Below are 14,485 nucleotides of genomic sequence, written 5' to 3'. Positions count from 1 at the left end.
TTTGTAACAAGGTGCTATGGAGAAAAGTGTCAGCTAAATGTAAATTAGTGGGTGGATGGGCGGATGGACGCAGGGATGGATGGATTTCCAAAACAATAAAATGATTGAGAAAAAGAACCCTATACCGCCCTTTTCTGTCTGTTTTTGTTTTCAGCACACTATGAACTCTGTGTATAGACAGATAGGAAGCATTTATCTATTTCAGGGTAATATTTGCACTCAGATATTTTATACTGACCGCAAACCTCTGCTGAGGTCGTACAGCAGGGCAGTACATGTCACCAGAACATGAGTTGGGTGTTCTGGCGTTATTCATTACTGAGTATTTCTCAGACACAGCTGTTAAGTTAGTTAAAAGGACATTTTGAAAAAGAGAAAGACATTCTGGAATCTTAAATTTTATAGCCTACAAATACACACACACACACACACTATCTGAAAGCACTTGACCGAGTGGGGTCGCGGTGAGCCGGAGCCTAACCTGGCAACGCGGGGGGACACATCCAGGACGGGATGCTGGCCCACCACAAGGCGCCCCAAATGTGACTCGAAACCCAGACCCACCCGAGAGCGGGGCCCAGCCAAACCTGCTGCACCTCCACACCGCCCCAGCCTACAAATAGGAAGCACAAAAATACCAAGAACTTGTACTTTACTGTGCATTGTGCTAAGTTCATGTTTAACATCCTATTTAATATAGTTAAAATGGCAGGGTGTGTGTATATATACATACACACATACACACACACATGTAAATACCCCCATGTAGTAAGTGGCAAGAAAGAGAGAAACTGGTTTTCGTTTTTAAGAAGAGTCTAAAAATAAAATTTAATTTCGCAAACAAACGAAACACCCTCCCGGCCTGCGTGTAACGAATGTGAGGCTGAAATTGAACTTTGTTCACCCGGCGGACCGCTGGCTGTCTGAGGGCGAACCGAACCGTTTGGCATTTTATCAAATAAACTAAAAATAACACGAACTGCGTCGCTAACGAAGAGACCCCCCCCCCCCCCCCTGCCACCGCTGTAGTGTTTTCGGTTGCCGGGCGACGCGCTCGTTCTCCGCGCTACGTCACTTCCTGTGAAGAAGAGCGCTCGAGAGAGACCCCTCAGTAGCTCTTCTCTGTCCGCGCGAGCCGCTCGGTGAGGGGAAAAGAAATCGACACCTCGTCGAGGTAACAGTTTAATAAAACAGCAGGAAGAGGAGAGAAGAACCGGCAACATCCCGTCACTTTAAGGAGTTAGAAGGACCGCTCGGCGTTTCGCCGCTTACTTTTAATTTAAGTTAGCTCGGTTGGTTGGATATGTTTGTTTTTTTTTGGTTGTTGTGAGGGTGAAGACAACTCCACTTGTGACGACCGCGCGCTCCCCCTTGGCGACGCGAGTCTCCGCGCGCCGTCCGCGAGACAAGTTCAGCGCGCGATGTGTTGCGGGACCGCGCTCTTCCGCTCGTCTCGGGCCAACTGTTACTTGTGTGTTAGTAGTTTCTTTTCCTTCTTCTTGTTTTCTTTTTCCTCCTGCTGAAGTTCGTCCGTGTTTCCTGCTTCCGAGGCGAAACAGCCGCGGCACGCGCGCTCTGGGTTCCAGCAGGACAATTTTATTCATTTATTCCCTGCCTTTTTCCATAACCTTTTTCATGCGGGATATTATCACGATTTAATTTCACGGCACCCTTTTTTAATCAACAGATATGTGACATTTTTCTCTAAAGTCATTTTTGCCTCAGTTATTTCTCGACTCCAGTGGACATGGCTCTCCCGGGTTCGGCCCGCGCGCGGTGATGTGAGACGCGGGGGTCCGCACGCGCTCGCTCGCCCCCCCGACCTCCCCGACCCCCCCTCCAGTCCTCGGCTGCGGTCCGGGATGAGCGCCGACCTGGAGCGCGCGTCGCTGCGCTCGTCCTCGGCCACCTCGGTGGGCTCGAGCGGCCGCGCGCTCTCCGCCAACGTGCGCAAGCTGCACCACGCGCTCAACGTGCTGCTGAGCGACGCGGAGCGCGAGCAGTTCATCCACTGCCTCAACGTGTACCACTCGAAGCGCAACGTGTACGACCTCGTGCAGACGCTCAAAGTGATCCTGAATGCGCCCAGCAAGCGGCAGCTGCTCCCCATGCTGCGGCTCGTGATCCCGCGCTCGGACCAGCTGCTCTTCGACCAGTACACGTCCGAGGGCCTCTACCTGAAGTCGGAGCTGCTGGCGAGCAACGGCGTGCCCGAGAGCGCGGCCACGGATTCCGTGCACACGAATAGCGCGCTGTCGCCGGCCACGCAGCCCCGCGCGCCGCCACCCCGCGCGCCGCCGCGCGGCTCTCCGGACAGCTTCAGCACCGGCAGCGAGGGGACAGCTCCCGCCGCGCCGCTTCTGGGGAGGTCTTCCTTCCCGCACGAGCCGCCCGGGGAGGTACGGCAGGTGACCCTGAAGCGCAACAAGAGCAACGAAGGTCTGGGCTTCAGCATCCGCGGCGGGTCCGAGCACGGGGTCGGCATATACGTGTCCCTCGTGGAGCCGGGCTCCCTGGCCGAGAAGGAGGGGCTCGTGGTGGGAGACCAGATCCTGAAAGTTAACGACAAGGTGTTTGACAGGGTGACGCACGCCGAGGCAGTGAAGGTGAGAGGGTCCGGCCTGGCGCTTGGGGGGGCGGTCGGGGTTTTGTTTTTTTGTGCGCGTGTTAGTGTGTGTGCCTGCGCACGTCCGTTGGACACCAGTGTTTGCCAGGAGCTCAAAAAGGAGGAAAGAAACAGGTGCGAAAGCGAAGAGGAGTGTGTGGGGCAGGAGAGCGTCGTTGGCCCCGTGCTGTGGCCACATGCTTTCGTCCAGCTCGGAAACCCACGCTGTTCCGGTTCTCCCGGCGTCCTCGCGGTATACGCTATCCTGGAGAGGGTTCCTCAGGTTCTCCCCGTACTCCGTGCTCTTCTACACCCACGCAGACATGACGCTGAGGAATGGTGTCTTGGTGGCAGAGTGTGTATTGCTGGTACCGCACACCTTGTGGCTTGTGGGCCCAGACATGGGTTCGAGTCTGGATAAATCAAGGTTTTTCTCTCATGTCCCTCGCTCTTCCTGCAGCTCCTGTCAGCATCGTCATTCGTGGTGGTGTTTTGTTTGTCAGCTTTGCTCTGCCTTGATTCTCCACTTGCTGACTAAAGTCGGTGGGAGATTGAGTGTGTCTCTGAGTATGTCGGTGGGATCGCGTCTTGTTTTTTTAGGTGATTTATTTCCACGTGCTGAGCAATACTTCGTTTTTCTACAATTAGCCGCCATTGGGCTGAGCTGCTTTGGCCTTTCCGTTGTTCTGCTCTGCCCGCTCCTCCTCCGCCGCCTCCACTCTATTTCCTGATTTGCGCAGAGGAGAAATTGTCTTGTAATGCGACTTTGCTGTCACACATTTTTGGGCTCAGTCATTTACAAAAAACATAAACCTTTTCTTGTATTTGTTTAACAGTCTGTTTCAGCTCACTGTATGGCGACACTCCTGCAATAATTGTGCAGTTTGGTATTAATAATATAAGGGATAACTAAGCACAGCTGAGGTGGACTGCAAGCAAAGTAAACCTTACAAAATGTTCCAGAGCAACAGGTGGCATCACCTGGATAGAGCTGATATCTCACAGTCAGAAGGTCCTGGGTTTCAATCCTACTTCCTGGTGTAGAACCTATGAGTAAGTTACTTAGCCTGAATTAAAACAGTAAAAATTCCCCAGCTGCAGAAATGGGTAAATAATTGAAGTAGTTCAATGTGCATGTCAAGTCTGGAGAGAAGCTGCTGCTAATATATATGTACTATATATAATATATATACAGTGTATAGAGGGGGCGCGGTGGCGCAGTGGGTTGGACCGGGTCCTGCTCTCCGGTGGGTCTGGGGTTCGATTCCCGCTTGGGGTGCCTTGTGATGGACTGGCGTCCCGTCCTGGGTGTGTCCCCTCCCCTTCCGGCCTTACGCCCTGTGTTGCTGGTTAGGCTCCGGTTCCCCGTGACCCCGTATGGGACAAGCGATTCTGACAATGTGTGTGTGTATACAGTGTGTATATATATATATATATATATGTATAATGCCATAAAAATGTTTGCTATTGCAAAAGAGAATCCATGCCTACTTGTCCAGAATCTCGTGTCCATAATGAGCCCATGGTGGGGTAACGTTTCCAGATACCAGAATGCGATGAGCGTTACATCAGTAAAACGCAGGACTGAGGATCACATTTATACAGACCAGGAGAAAACGCAAATATGCTACAGTTGTCTAACACAGTTTGCACGATGCGTGATGTTTGCCTGAAACACCAAAGACAAAATCATGAACTTCGAAAACCGAAAATCCTCTTAAAGGCTGTCTTTTCAGGGCTCGACGGGACACTTTCCAGGGCAAAAGCAAGGATGATTTAAGAGGCTTGGAGCAGAGTGCCACTGCACGGCTTCGTACCCCCACGGGATGTGGCAAACGTCCCCCCCCCCCACTTCACCCTCTCGCTGCCCAAAATGGGCATTTGTTTCACGGTGACGGTCCACCGCAGTGCTTCCGTCCGTTTCTGGCAAGCATCAGGTATGAGATATATATTCCGTGGGCCAAAACGGGAAGTGACAGCGTGGTGCCGACACACACACACACACGCAAGGCGAACACATGAAACGAGGCAAAGATGGCCAACGCGGGTGCAGAAGCGGCGGAATGCTGAAGTAACCGGCGCTGCGCAGGTGACCGAGCCGACTGAATGAATAAAAAGCACGGCGGACTGTGCTGTCCCTCGCACGACCTGCCCTGCGGGACTGGAGAGTAATTGGGACACAGGTGGACGCTTGTCACAAGCGCTGCAGTTTTATTTTAGCGGCAGAGATGAGTGTTGCGTAAACAAAACGGGGCCTTCAGCAGCGCTGCTAAATGTACGAGAGAGCTAGTGCATTTAAGGCAAATTCACAGACTGATAGATACATATTTTTTATTGATTGGCAGCTGAGCATAGCTGGGCTACAGCAACAGAGAGAGTGAATGGAGAAAATGCAAGTTCTGTACATACAGTTGCAAAATACATTGCAAGGGCAGCAGGCTACTTGTGTATCATGTAAAATTTTGCCAGGATGGCCTTGGCAGCACTGTCTGAGAAGTTCCGAAAGGATGACCAGATATTCCGGCATTCAGTTAGGATTGCCACACGAAGGAAATGTTCATGTTTTCTCGTGGACATTAAACCCTTGGGTCAAGCATGTGTTTGTACCCGTAGCGCACATGATACTGTACATTTTCTGCAAGAATCATCAACCCATGTTCCATAACTTAATGAAAAACATTGCTTGGGTTGTGGTTTAACCCGAGATATAGAGGGGGACAAATGAGACTTTGATGACGCCTGACTGAAAGCCTTGCTCTTCCTTACTCCACATGTCCATCTCCGTCTGATCACTCAGCAGGTCTTCTGAAAGGGCGCTGTCGTTGCTACCATATTGTCCTTATTCTTATTCACTCATCTGTGCCCCTCCGCTCACTTACTTTGGCCTCCTGAACCAACGCTGCCTGTGCCATGATCACCTCAGAATTCCCAAGAAAAACCTGGCTGCTTAAGCAAGCGACCCAATGTGTGTGATGTAAATATGTAAACGTTGTACGCCGGCCATGCAAATGCATTAATAATGACTGTCTCACTCCTCTGGACTAAAGACTCTCAATGTGGTCTTCCTTACAGTCCCCTGGATAGCCCAGACATCTGGACTTTGGAAGGTTGGATTGGAAGTGTCTGGGCTGTCTTAAGGTAGAAAGAGCGTTGAAACGGGGGGTAACGAGGAAGGACACAAGGAGCAGGGACTTGCGAGATCAGATTCTGAGTTTACTCTGGCTTGGTGTCCAGCTTAGTTTCTCAACGATGCCTTTGGTCTCAAAGGTTTTCTCTGTAGCTGCTTAGCAGCCATGTTTATGGCCTTCTACATTTGCACAAGCGTTTATTCCTTCAGCAAACGCTTTTCTGCACAGCCGCAGAGTAAACAAAAGGTCATTCAGCAACAAAAAGCTTTAGACAGGCACGGGGTTATTAAAACACCACTAGCAAATACATAGATAATCATAGCAGACGGTGTTGGACTAATTTTTGGAGCTCTAAGCAGAGGAATGGGTCTGAAACCCTTCTTGAATACTATGAAGGATTCAGCTGCTCTGAGGGAGAGAGGGGTTTGTTCCAACTGAGTACATACAGACTTTCGATTTTGGACCCCTCATGAAGAACCACAGCAAATTCCTTGTGTTCATCAGCACACATGGCCAATAAAACTCATTCTGATTCTGATTCTGAATGGGATCACCAAGTGGTCAGAGGTGGGGGAGCTCATTACTCTTTCCTTAAACACCAGTTTCACACTTTTGGCCCTTTGATACAACTGAATACATTTCTTTTCCTGAAGCCTTTTAATTAATTTGTTTAAGTGTACAACAGCAAGGTCCACTCCTGACACTTAGAAGTGCAGTCCCGGGTCCTCAACGTCTGCCCTGACTGCTTTCTTTCTGTGGTCTGAGATTTGATTAACCGCAGCAAAAATTCTGTTATGTCGCCATTTTCGAAGGAATGCAGCGCTGAAGTCGCAGTTTTGCAGATTTGGACTCGGGTTGTGTAGGCGCCTTGACGTTTTGATTACATACCGTTCATGGTGTGTTTAAAGGCTGCTTCTTATGTGTAAGTACATTGTTTTGCCTTGTTTTGTTTTGTCTGTGATGCGGGAGAGCTGCTCCGAGACACGCGGTACTCGATTATTCTGTGCATCAGCAGCTGCGGGCTGAATAATGAGATCCAGCATGTGTGTGATGCAGCTGAGGGTTTGATGAGCTGCCTTCATCATCATCATCATCATCATCATCATCATCATCTTATACACCCAGGAGTGAAGACCAGCAGGGAGTCTTTGTGCCTTTCAGGTGGCATTTATTTCAAGGCAGGGGTTTCTTGGGGTTAAACTGCGCTGACCTTTGTACAGATGGAATTTTAGAGTTTATTTTCACTAAGGTCATTACAGATGGTCTAGTGTTTAGAGCTATATCTTGGTAATCAAAGGACCCAGGGTTTGGATCCCTGCTTCTGCTGTAGTACCCTTGATCCAAGGTTCTTGCCTTGAACTGATACTGAAGGGGTAAATCAGAGCTTAGTGTGGCAACCTAACATTAGAAGTCACTGGAGGAAAGTGTCAGATAAACTAATACATGAAAATGTTTATTTTTTTCACATGACTGGGAATAATTGCTTTCATGCGAGGGTGCCATTTATGCCAGAAGAGATAAGGTGTGGGGGGCATGGCAAGTGGTGTACAGGCCAACTCTCTCATTAGGCAGACCTGCACGGTAATTCATCTGGTACTGAACTGGACCCCCGCAGAGCTCATGCTCGCTACTAGAGGCACTGAGGTCATCACAAGCAGGATTTTTTCTCTCCGTTTTCTCCTTCCCCTTTCCTTAACGTACAGGAACATCTGCCTCGCAAAGCATCAAACTGGAACATTCCCACTGCAGGACTGGGGCTTGGTCCTTCGGGGCTGTTAGAGTGCATTCCCACTGGGGGTGGAGCTGCCGCAGGGACTTCACGCTCTGCCCGTCTCGTATCCTGATGTGCAACAGGGCTGAAAATGGACACTTACGGTGATGTTAGACCTAGGAATGAGAAGACAACAAATCTTCATCCAGTCATACCTCTATCATTAGAATTTATAATAGGGAAGCAAGTTGCATAATGGTTACAGCTGTCACCTTGTGATCAAAGGTCCCGGGTTTGAGCCTCTGCTCCTTCTGCGGTATGGTGGCTTAATATGGAAATTGTAATATTCTAAGTTGTTTGGGTAAGTGGTCTGCAATGAACACAGTCCCGAGTGTGATGATGAAAGCTTAACGTAAAATTTATAGAGGCAGGGACCGCTTTATACGATCAGTGACCAGAGCCACATGGACTGCATCGACCACAGACATACCCGACTCCTGTTGTTAAACATGCACAATTTTTCTTGCAGCTCACTACTTGTCTCTGTCTGCATTCTCTCTTGTACACTGATAAGCACTTAGAGGTGTCCCGTCAGGAAGGGAGCTGTACGCAAATAAAATGAATTAATGCTATCTGTACTGTTTAACTGGTAGATTTCAGCTTAAGGAGGGATGCCGGGTAACGGCAGGTTAGGGAGCGAGATTTGTAACTAGAAGACCCCAGTGGGGATTCACCATGGATTACCACAGTACAATATCCAACTGTGAACATAAGGGAAAAACCAGAAATCTAAAGAGCAGCACGGTGACACAGCGAGTAGCACTGGTCCTTCACAGCTTCTGGGCTGTGGGTTCAAATGCGTATTTGAATCCGGCTCAGTCTGTCTGGAGTTTACGTGTTCTCCCCGTGTTTGCTTGGGTTTCCTCTCGCACACCAAAGACATGTTTCGGGTGAACTGGTAACTCTGTGTGTGTGCGCGCGCGCGCGCGCGTGTGTGTGTGTGTGTGTGTGTTTTTATGTGAGTTTAGTTTACTTCTATGGTATCCCTTCCAGGGTATACCCTGCCTCATGCCCTATGCTTCTGGGATTGGCTTTGGACCACCATGACCCAGCTTTGGAAAAGCAATTAGTGATAATGGATGAAAACCTAAGGCTTTAGATAACAACTTGAAATAAAAATTGAAATGTAAGTAATCTGTACTTTCATGTTCCCCAGAAAGGCTTTGATCCATAAGATGTGCACTCGGGACCCTCTGAGATGAATGCACAGACTCACTCCGAGGACCCCGTCTCGCAAGTCCCTGCTCCTTGTGCCCTTCCTCGTTACCCGCTAAATTATTCATAAAGCGTTTTTATTAAGCAGGCAGTGCGCGAGGCGAGGCGCGAGGCGAGGTGCGGCGCGAGCCGGCTAATTCCCCTCGGCTTTGTCTCCCAGTTTTACGGCCTGATTAAAACAGAAATGTTTACCAGGAGCTGCTGCCGGGTGGGAAGAGGAACTTCATTGAGTGTGCTCTTTTGCTCCGATTTATTGCATTCAGAGGTAAGTCAGAGGGAGGATGGAGAATCCACAGCTTTGCCCTCCTCCCAGACCCTGTCCTTTATCCATTTCCCGCTTCCTGCCTCTGCTGCTTCCATTGTCCCATTAAAAGAGCTGCACTTGCCAGTATTTCAAAGTGCTGCCCCCCCTACACACGCTTTTGCTTACTGTTCACTTTTCCTTGGACCCGGCAGCTGCTCTACTTGCGACCTGCCCGCTTTCCAAGGAACGGTTTTTGCTAATTGAAAATCCTCTGCGGACTGTGTTGGCCAGTACTCTGCCGCGCTTCCTCTCACTCAAGATGACTTGCCGGAATTCTCGTTCTGGGCTCCGTGTGTCCTGCTGCGGTCATGGTCGCGGCTGCAATCTGTTGACTTGTGGTTAAAAGGCTTGATTTGAATAAAGCTCCCATGCAGATGTGCAAATAGTGAAGATCTACAATCCCCTCTCAGTCAAGGTGATCCATCAATTCTTTATCAGTAAGCACTTGTCTGATGCAACGCCATGTTGATCCACAGATTTTTTTGTGTCCATCAAAAATTCACCAATTAGCATGGTATATAAAATACTTTAAAGTACGGGAAAGCTCATGGGGTGAGGTAGGGTACACCATGGATGAACACCAGCTCATCACAGCGCAATCACAAACACACACACTCTCTCACTCACACAAAGAACGGTTTAGAGGCACCATTTCACCTGAAACACGTATTTGGACTCTGTGAGGACTGTGAGGCATCAGTGCTACCCGCTGTGCTGCCCCAGTAAAAATCAGGAAGTCGAAAATTGAATAATTTGCTGCAGCCTCGCACCCCCAAACAGACAACCGAGTTCCAAGGACCAGTAGTATAAGCCCATGCTTCACAATAGCATTGCGGCAAGTGGAGATACTGTACTTACCTAAGAGGGGTTTATCTAAGTGGTCTGGGATATTAAACTAGGGCATATTAACAGAGCCCATCTGTTCACAGAGGACCGCCTTCAGCATGTGTATCATTCCAAGAACCTGCTGCAATAATCTTGTAATATGTGCAGTATTAATTTAATATGCAGCTGTTGTAAGGAATTGCGCATCGAACTTGTTTTATTTTTTTGTGTGCAGTAGTATTGCAGGTGTATTTATATACAGGTATTTTTGTCTGCAAAATATTAAATGCATGAGAAACATTCCCAGAATGTTGCAAGTTTCCTTATTATTATTCTTATTATTACTATTACTATTAACAATAGCCAATAGCCGCTTATCCAGTTCAGGGCCACGGTGCTCTGAAGCCTTTTCTGGAACCAGATGGTGTGAGGCAGGGGACACCCTAAACAGAATGCCAGTTCTTCACAGGACAATCACACACGCGCACACATGCACACAGACAATAAGGCCCGTTGTAAGGAAGGTTGTCGGGTCTGTACGCAGTGGCTCCTGAAATGATGTTTCCGGGGGGCGTGGACTCGTGTCGGCGCTTCCAGCGCGCGTTTCTGAAAGTACAGGCTATTGATGCTGTAAAAAACCCGTCTTTTGTGAAGTTCACATAAAAGGCATTAGTCATCAGTGCCCCGCTCCCCGCCCACATGGGGACATGTGATACAAAAACACTGCATTTCTGGTCAATGAGCAGACGCCGCAGCAGGGCCCGTGGGACTCTTGTCTTTGTTTACCCTGCCGATCGCCCGGGGCAGTAGGGGACGGGAGGCTGCATATGTGGGTAGGAGAACCGGGCGGTCTGGCCCCGGGTTTGGGAGGGGCATGGAGTTGAAGCTCCGGGGTGGAGATTGCGGCGGCTAAGCCGGATCACGAGTTAACAAGCTGTGCCCGCTGACAGATGTTTTTTTATCCAAAACACATAATTTCATACTGGCGAGTGCCACTATGATAAGGGAAGGAAATGCGGAGCAGGAAGTGGAAATTTTAACCTGCAGATTTAGTGACCATAGAACAGAAACCAGCAGCGGACTAAGTGTGCTAATGCCCCTAGTTTTCACAGAATTCATGCAAACGGCCATTCACCAGCACCTCCTGCCTCACACACACACACGCACGCACGCACGCACGCACGCACGCACACATACAGATACAGGTGTTAAGTTCAATTAAAGGATAACCGTACTTCCAGCAGGGTGTGAAATGGTAGTAGGTTTGGTGTTGAAGTGTCTCCAGGCCGTCAAGTCAGGAGATCAAGTGAGCGCTGTGGTGGGATGAGCACGCAAAAGTGCACTTTGGTCCTCGCGAGGCTCGGTGCCTCTCGTTGCCATTTCAAATGTTTTGACTGCCTCCCCTGCCTTGTGGAGTGGTCAGCAGATTGGCCTTGCCTAGGGAACGACCTGACTGGCCTACCACACCGTGCAGGACACGGTCATCTTACGGTGTTGCTCACTGCTGCTTATGGTCGCCGTCTGGATCGTGCAGTTTGCCGTGTCCAGAGTGCGGTTCTGCAAGCTTTTTCTCCCCCCCGCCCTTCCTTCCCAATCCATCTACCCATTGATTTCCAGTGAGCGATCAACTAATCAAGGTCACATTCATTCAACGAGTTCAAGATCACCAAGCGAATGCTGTCGGCCCATGAATGGCTGAAGAAGCACGTGTGCATTAACCGCGATACTGTATCAGTGCTTCTTGTCTTATCGCTGTATGAAGTTGTTACTCCAAGCAATTTCAGTAGTTGGAAGCGTTACACTGCGGACGTGCTTTTGTGTGACGTCTTAGTGTATTTTCCATCCTAGTTTACAGTCCTCCGAAGGGTTCGCACTTGTTACCACGCGACATTGTTAGGGCTCTCCGGGGATAGTTTTGGACAAAAGGGAGGGGGGGGGTTGGTGGTGGATTTGCACATGCTGGATCACAGGGGTTAGAGAGTGTTTACATGTGTTGTGACTGACGGCTGGCGCTGGCCTGGGGTTTTATTCTAATACTTCCTCCTGAAATGTTGTTCTATGAAACCCCAATATGAATTTCAGTGGTAAACTCATCAGTGTGAAATCAGCTCTGGGAGAGTAGATATAGTCCCTCTGTGTTGAGTTCACCTCAGAGCTCAATTAAACTTTCAAAGTTGACTTGACAGCGCCAATTTCACTGTACGGTCTTTCCGCACACCTGTCCAGCAGCTACGCTGGCTTTCTAACGGGCTCTTATCGGTAGGGGATTTGCCTGAATGGCTGGGGGAAAAAAAAAACCATCTGCTTCACCTCATTGTCAATCCCGCCTCTGCCCGAGATCAGCTCTTGACTTTTTTACTGTGCCTTCAGCGCCACCCCTTCCCTGCTGCTTCGACTCGTCTCACCCCATCTCTTCTCTCTGGCTTCCCGTTGCTCCGGAGCGTAAAAGCAAGTCGCAGGCCACAAAGGCAGCGCATCAAGCGACACGATCCAACGGGCGAGGGGGCGGAGACGGAGATGGAGCTGATACTCACTCCCGCTGGTGTGGGTCACTGCCCGCTCTTTCATTTGATCTGTTGGCCCAGCGTGATCACATGGCAGCTGGGCTGGCGGGCTGCATTCACCGCTCAGGGTCATTGGTGAATACACTGGTGCACTAGTTGTTAATGTTTGTGATGAGACGGTGAGCTGCCAGGCGTCTCTTCGGCTCACCCATATCGATAGATTCGATCCAGTCAGGTTTGGGCAACATCAGTTACTGGATGTGTTGAAACAGAACAGTCTCGCTCTTTTCCTCCCAACCACATGCGTTCAGATTTTAGTTCAACCCTCCGCCATTGTCTTCGGCCGCGAGTGTGGAAGTGGTGGTGCTTCCTGTGAATATTTAAGGGTTTTTTTCACATGAATGTTCACAGTGCATGGCTGTGTACTTATGGAACGGGTAATTAATTGCTGGCATTGTTTAATCCCATCTCTGTCCTCAGGTTCCTGGTTGACCATTAACAGTGTGGTGATCTGTGGTCAATTACTCTTGTTTTCCAGGTCAGCCTGTAACTCTACGGGTGCCTCCAGAGGTGCCAACCTACGGCCTGGCACTGGTCCTCAGGCCCCTCTTTTCCAAGCAGGTTGCGGTCGAGGGTCTGGGGCAGTGAGCTGGTACTTCTGAGGTGGTCCTAGGCTCTCCAGGCAGACAATCAGACAGAGAGGACAGGCAGCGCTGGACAGGAAGTGCCTAGGGGAAGCTTTCACATCAGTCTCAGTCCCTGAGTTAGGCACTAGTCACTAATGCTGCTGCTAATGTTACTAATGCCACCATCTCACATGTGCAGATCCTCAGTATCAGAACTCTTTTGAGTGTCCTGGTTTGCCATCAGCTGAGAGCCTCCCTTTACAAATGAAAGCATGATTTTTTCATTACTGTTATTTATTAATTGATCTGACATTTTTCTCCAAAGCAATTTACAATGTTAGGGTTGAATACTAAGACACTCAAGAGTTATTTACTCATTTATACAGTTGGGTAATTTTTACTGTATCAGTTCAGGGTAAGTACCTGTTCTACAGTTGTACAGTAGGTGCGCTCTTCGCACCAGAAACCTTCCCATTGTACAAGACAGCTGTAACAATCACGCCACCTGCTGTCCCAGTGGAATGTAAACTAAAGCAATGCGTGGGGACAGTGTGGGCTCTGACTTGAGGGCCATGCCACAACAGTTCACAGGTTGAATTTATAATTAAAATAACTTTAGGCAAAGGAAGGGGCTTTCATGGGGGTGCATGTTGGAGCTGTCACTTAATGTTCCACTGCACATTATTATTTTTATTTGTACAAAAGGAGTAGCAATGAGAGCAGCAGCAGTGACATCAAATGAGAATGACATGAGTGCAATAACTAAGTGGTGAAAAATGGTAAAAGAGACTTTGCAGAAGGTTTACATCAGGGGTGATGTAGGTTCACCGGGATGCGGGTGCGATCACAAGCTGTCACATGGGATAGATGCCACAGGATTCATGGGAATAAGTCATGGAACCAGGGTGATTATCGCACTGACATTGAGGAGACCTGGTCTCTCCAGTGTGCCGCGGCGCTGACTCACACTAACTCAGAGTTGGCCCTTTTGGCAGTTTCCTCCCTGTGCGTTAGTGAAATGAAGCAGGGCTGCACACTGATAAAGATGACAGCGCGGCCAACTTGGCCTACTTTGAACACATTTTGTGTTCTGTATTGGCATTCATGTCAGGTGATGGGCGGATTAAAATTCTGATGTGTATGAAACTGAGTTCTTCCCTCAGAGCTGCAGTTAAGAGATTTTTGGTTTCGACGTTCACATCTGAAGCCCATCTTATTTGTTTTATTTCCAATGTTTATTAATTAGTTATGTGTTTAGCTGACTCTTTTCTCCTGAGACCTACGGTGATAGGTTTCTATACTGTGCTGTTCATGTGCTATATGAGTTCATGGTAAGGACCTTGATCAAAGTTATTACAGCAGGAGCTGGTATTTGAGCCTCGAACTTTCAAATGGGTTTTAACATTGCAACGCAACAACTACACTACCTGCTGCACCTTGAAGACATTTGTGTCATAAGCCCAACCTATTTGCCTGATTTTTGGAACTGTGTTTACATCTGGTAATT

At 49.0% G+C, this 14,485-nt stretch overlaps 1 protein-coding gene across 2 annotated transcripts in view; it reads left to right on the top strand.

Moving 5' to 3' along the window:
* Nucleotides 1–1,104: 1,104 nt before the first annotated feature.
* The window catches only part of whrna (whirlin a), a 59,158-nt gene continuing 45,777 nt past the window's right edge, over nucleotides 1,105–14,485 (top strand). For both annotated transcript variants that reach the window (XM_029253022.1, XM_029253021.1), the window contains exon 1: nucleotides 1,105–2,606. In XM_029253022.1, coding sequence (XP_029108855.1) covers nucleotides 1,863–2,606 — 744 coding nt within the window. In that variant the 5' untranslated portion in view covers nucleotides 1,105–1,862. The remainder of the gene's footprint in view (nucleotides 2,607–14,485) is intronic.

Source organism: Scleropages formosus, chromosome 6 (assembly GCF_900964775.1).
Source record: "Scleropages formosus chromosome 6, fSclFor1.1, whole genome shotgun sequence".
Lineage (NCBI taxonomy): Eukaryota > Metazoa > Chordata > Actinopteri > Osteoglossiformes > Osteoglossidae > Scleropages > Scleropages formosus.
Note: the sequence above shows the minus strand (reverse complement) of the source record. Positions and strands in the feature narration are given on the sequence as shown.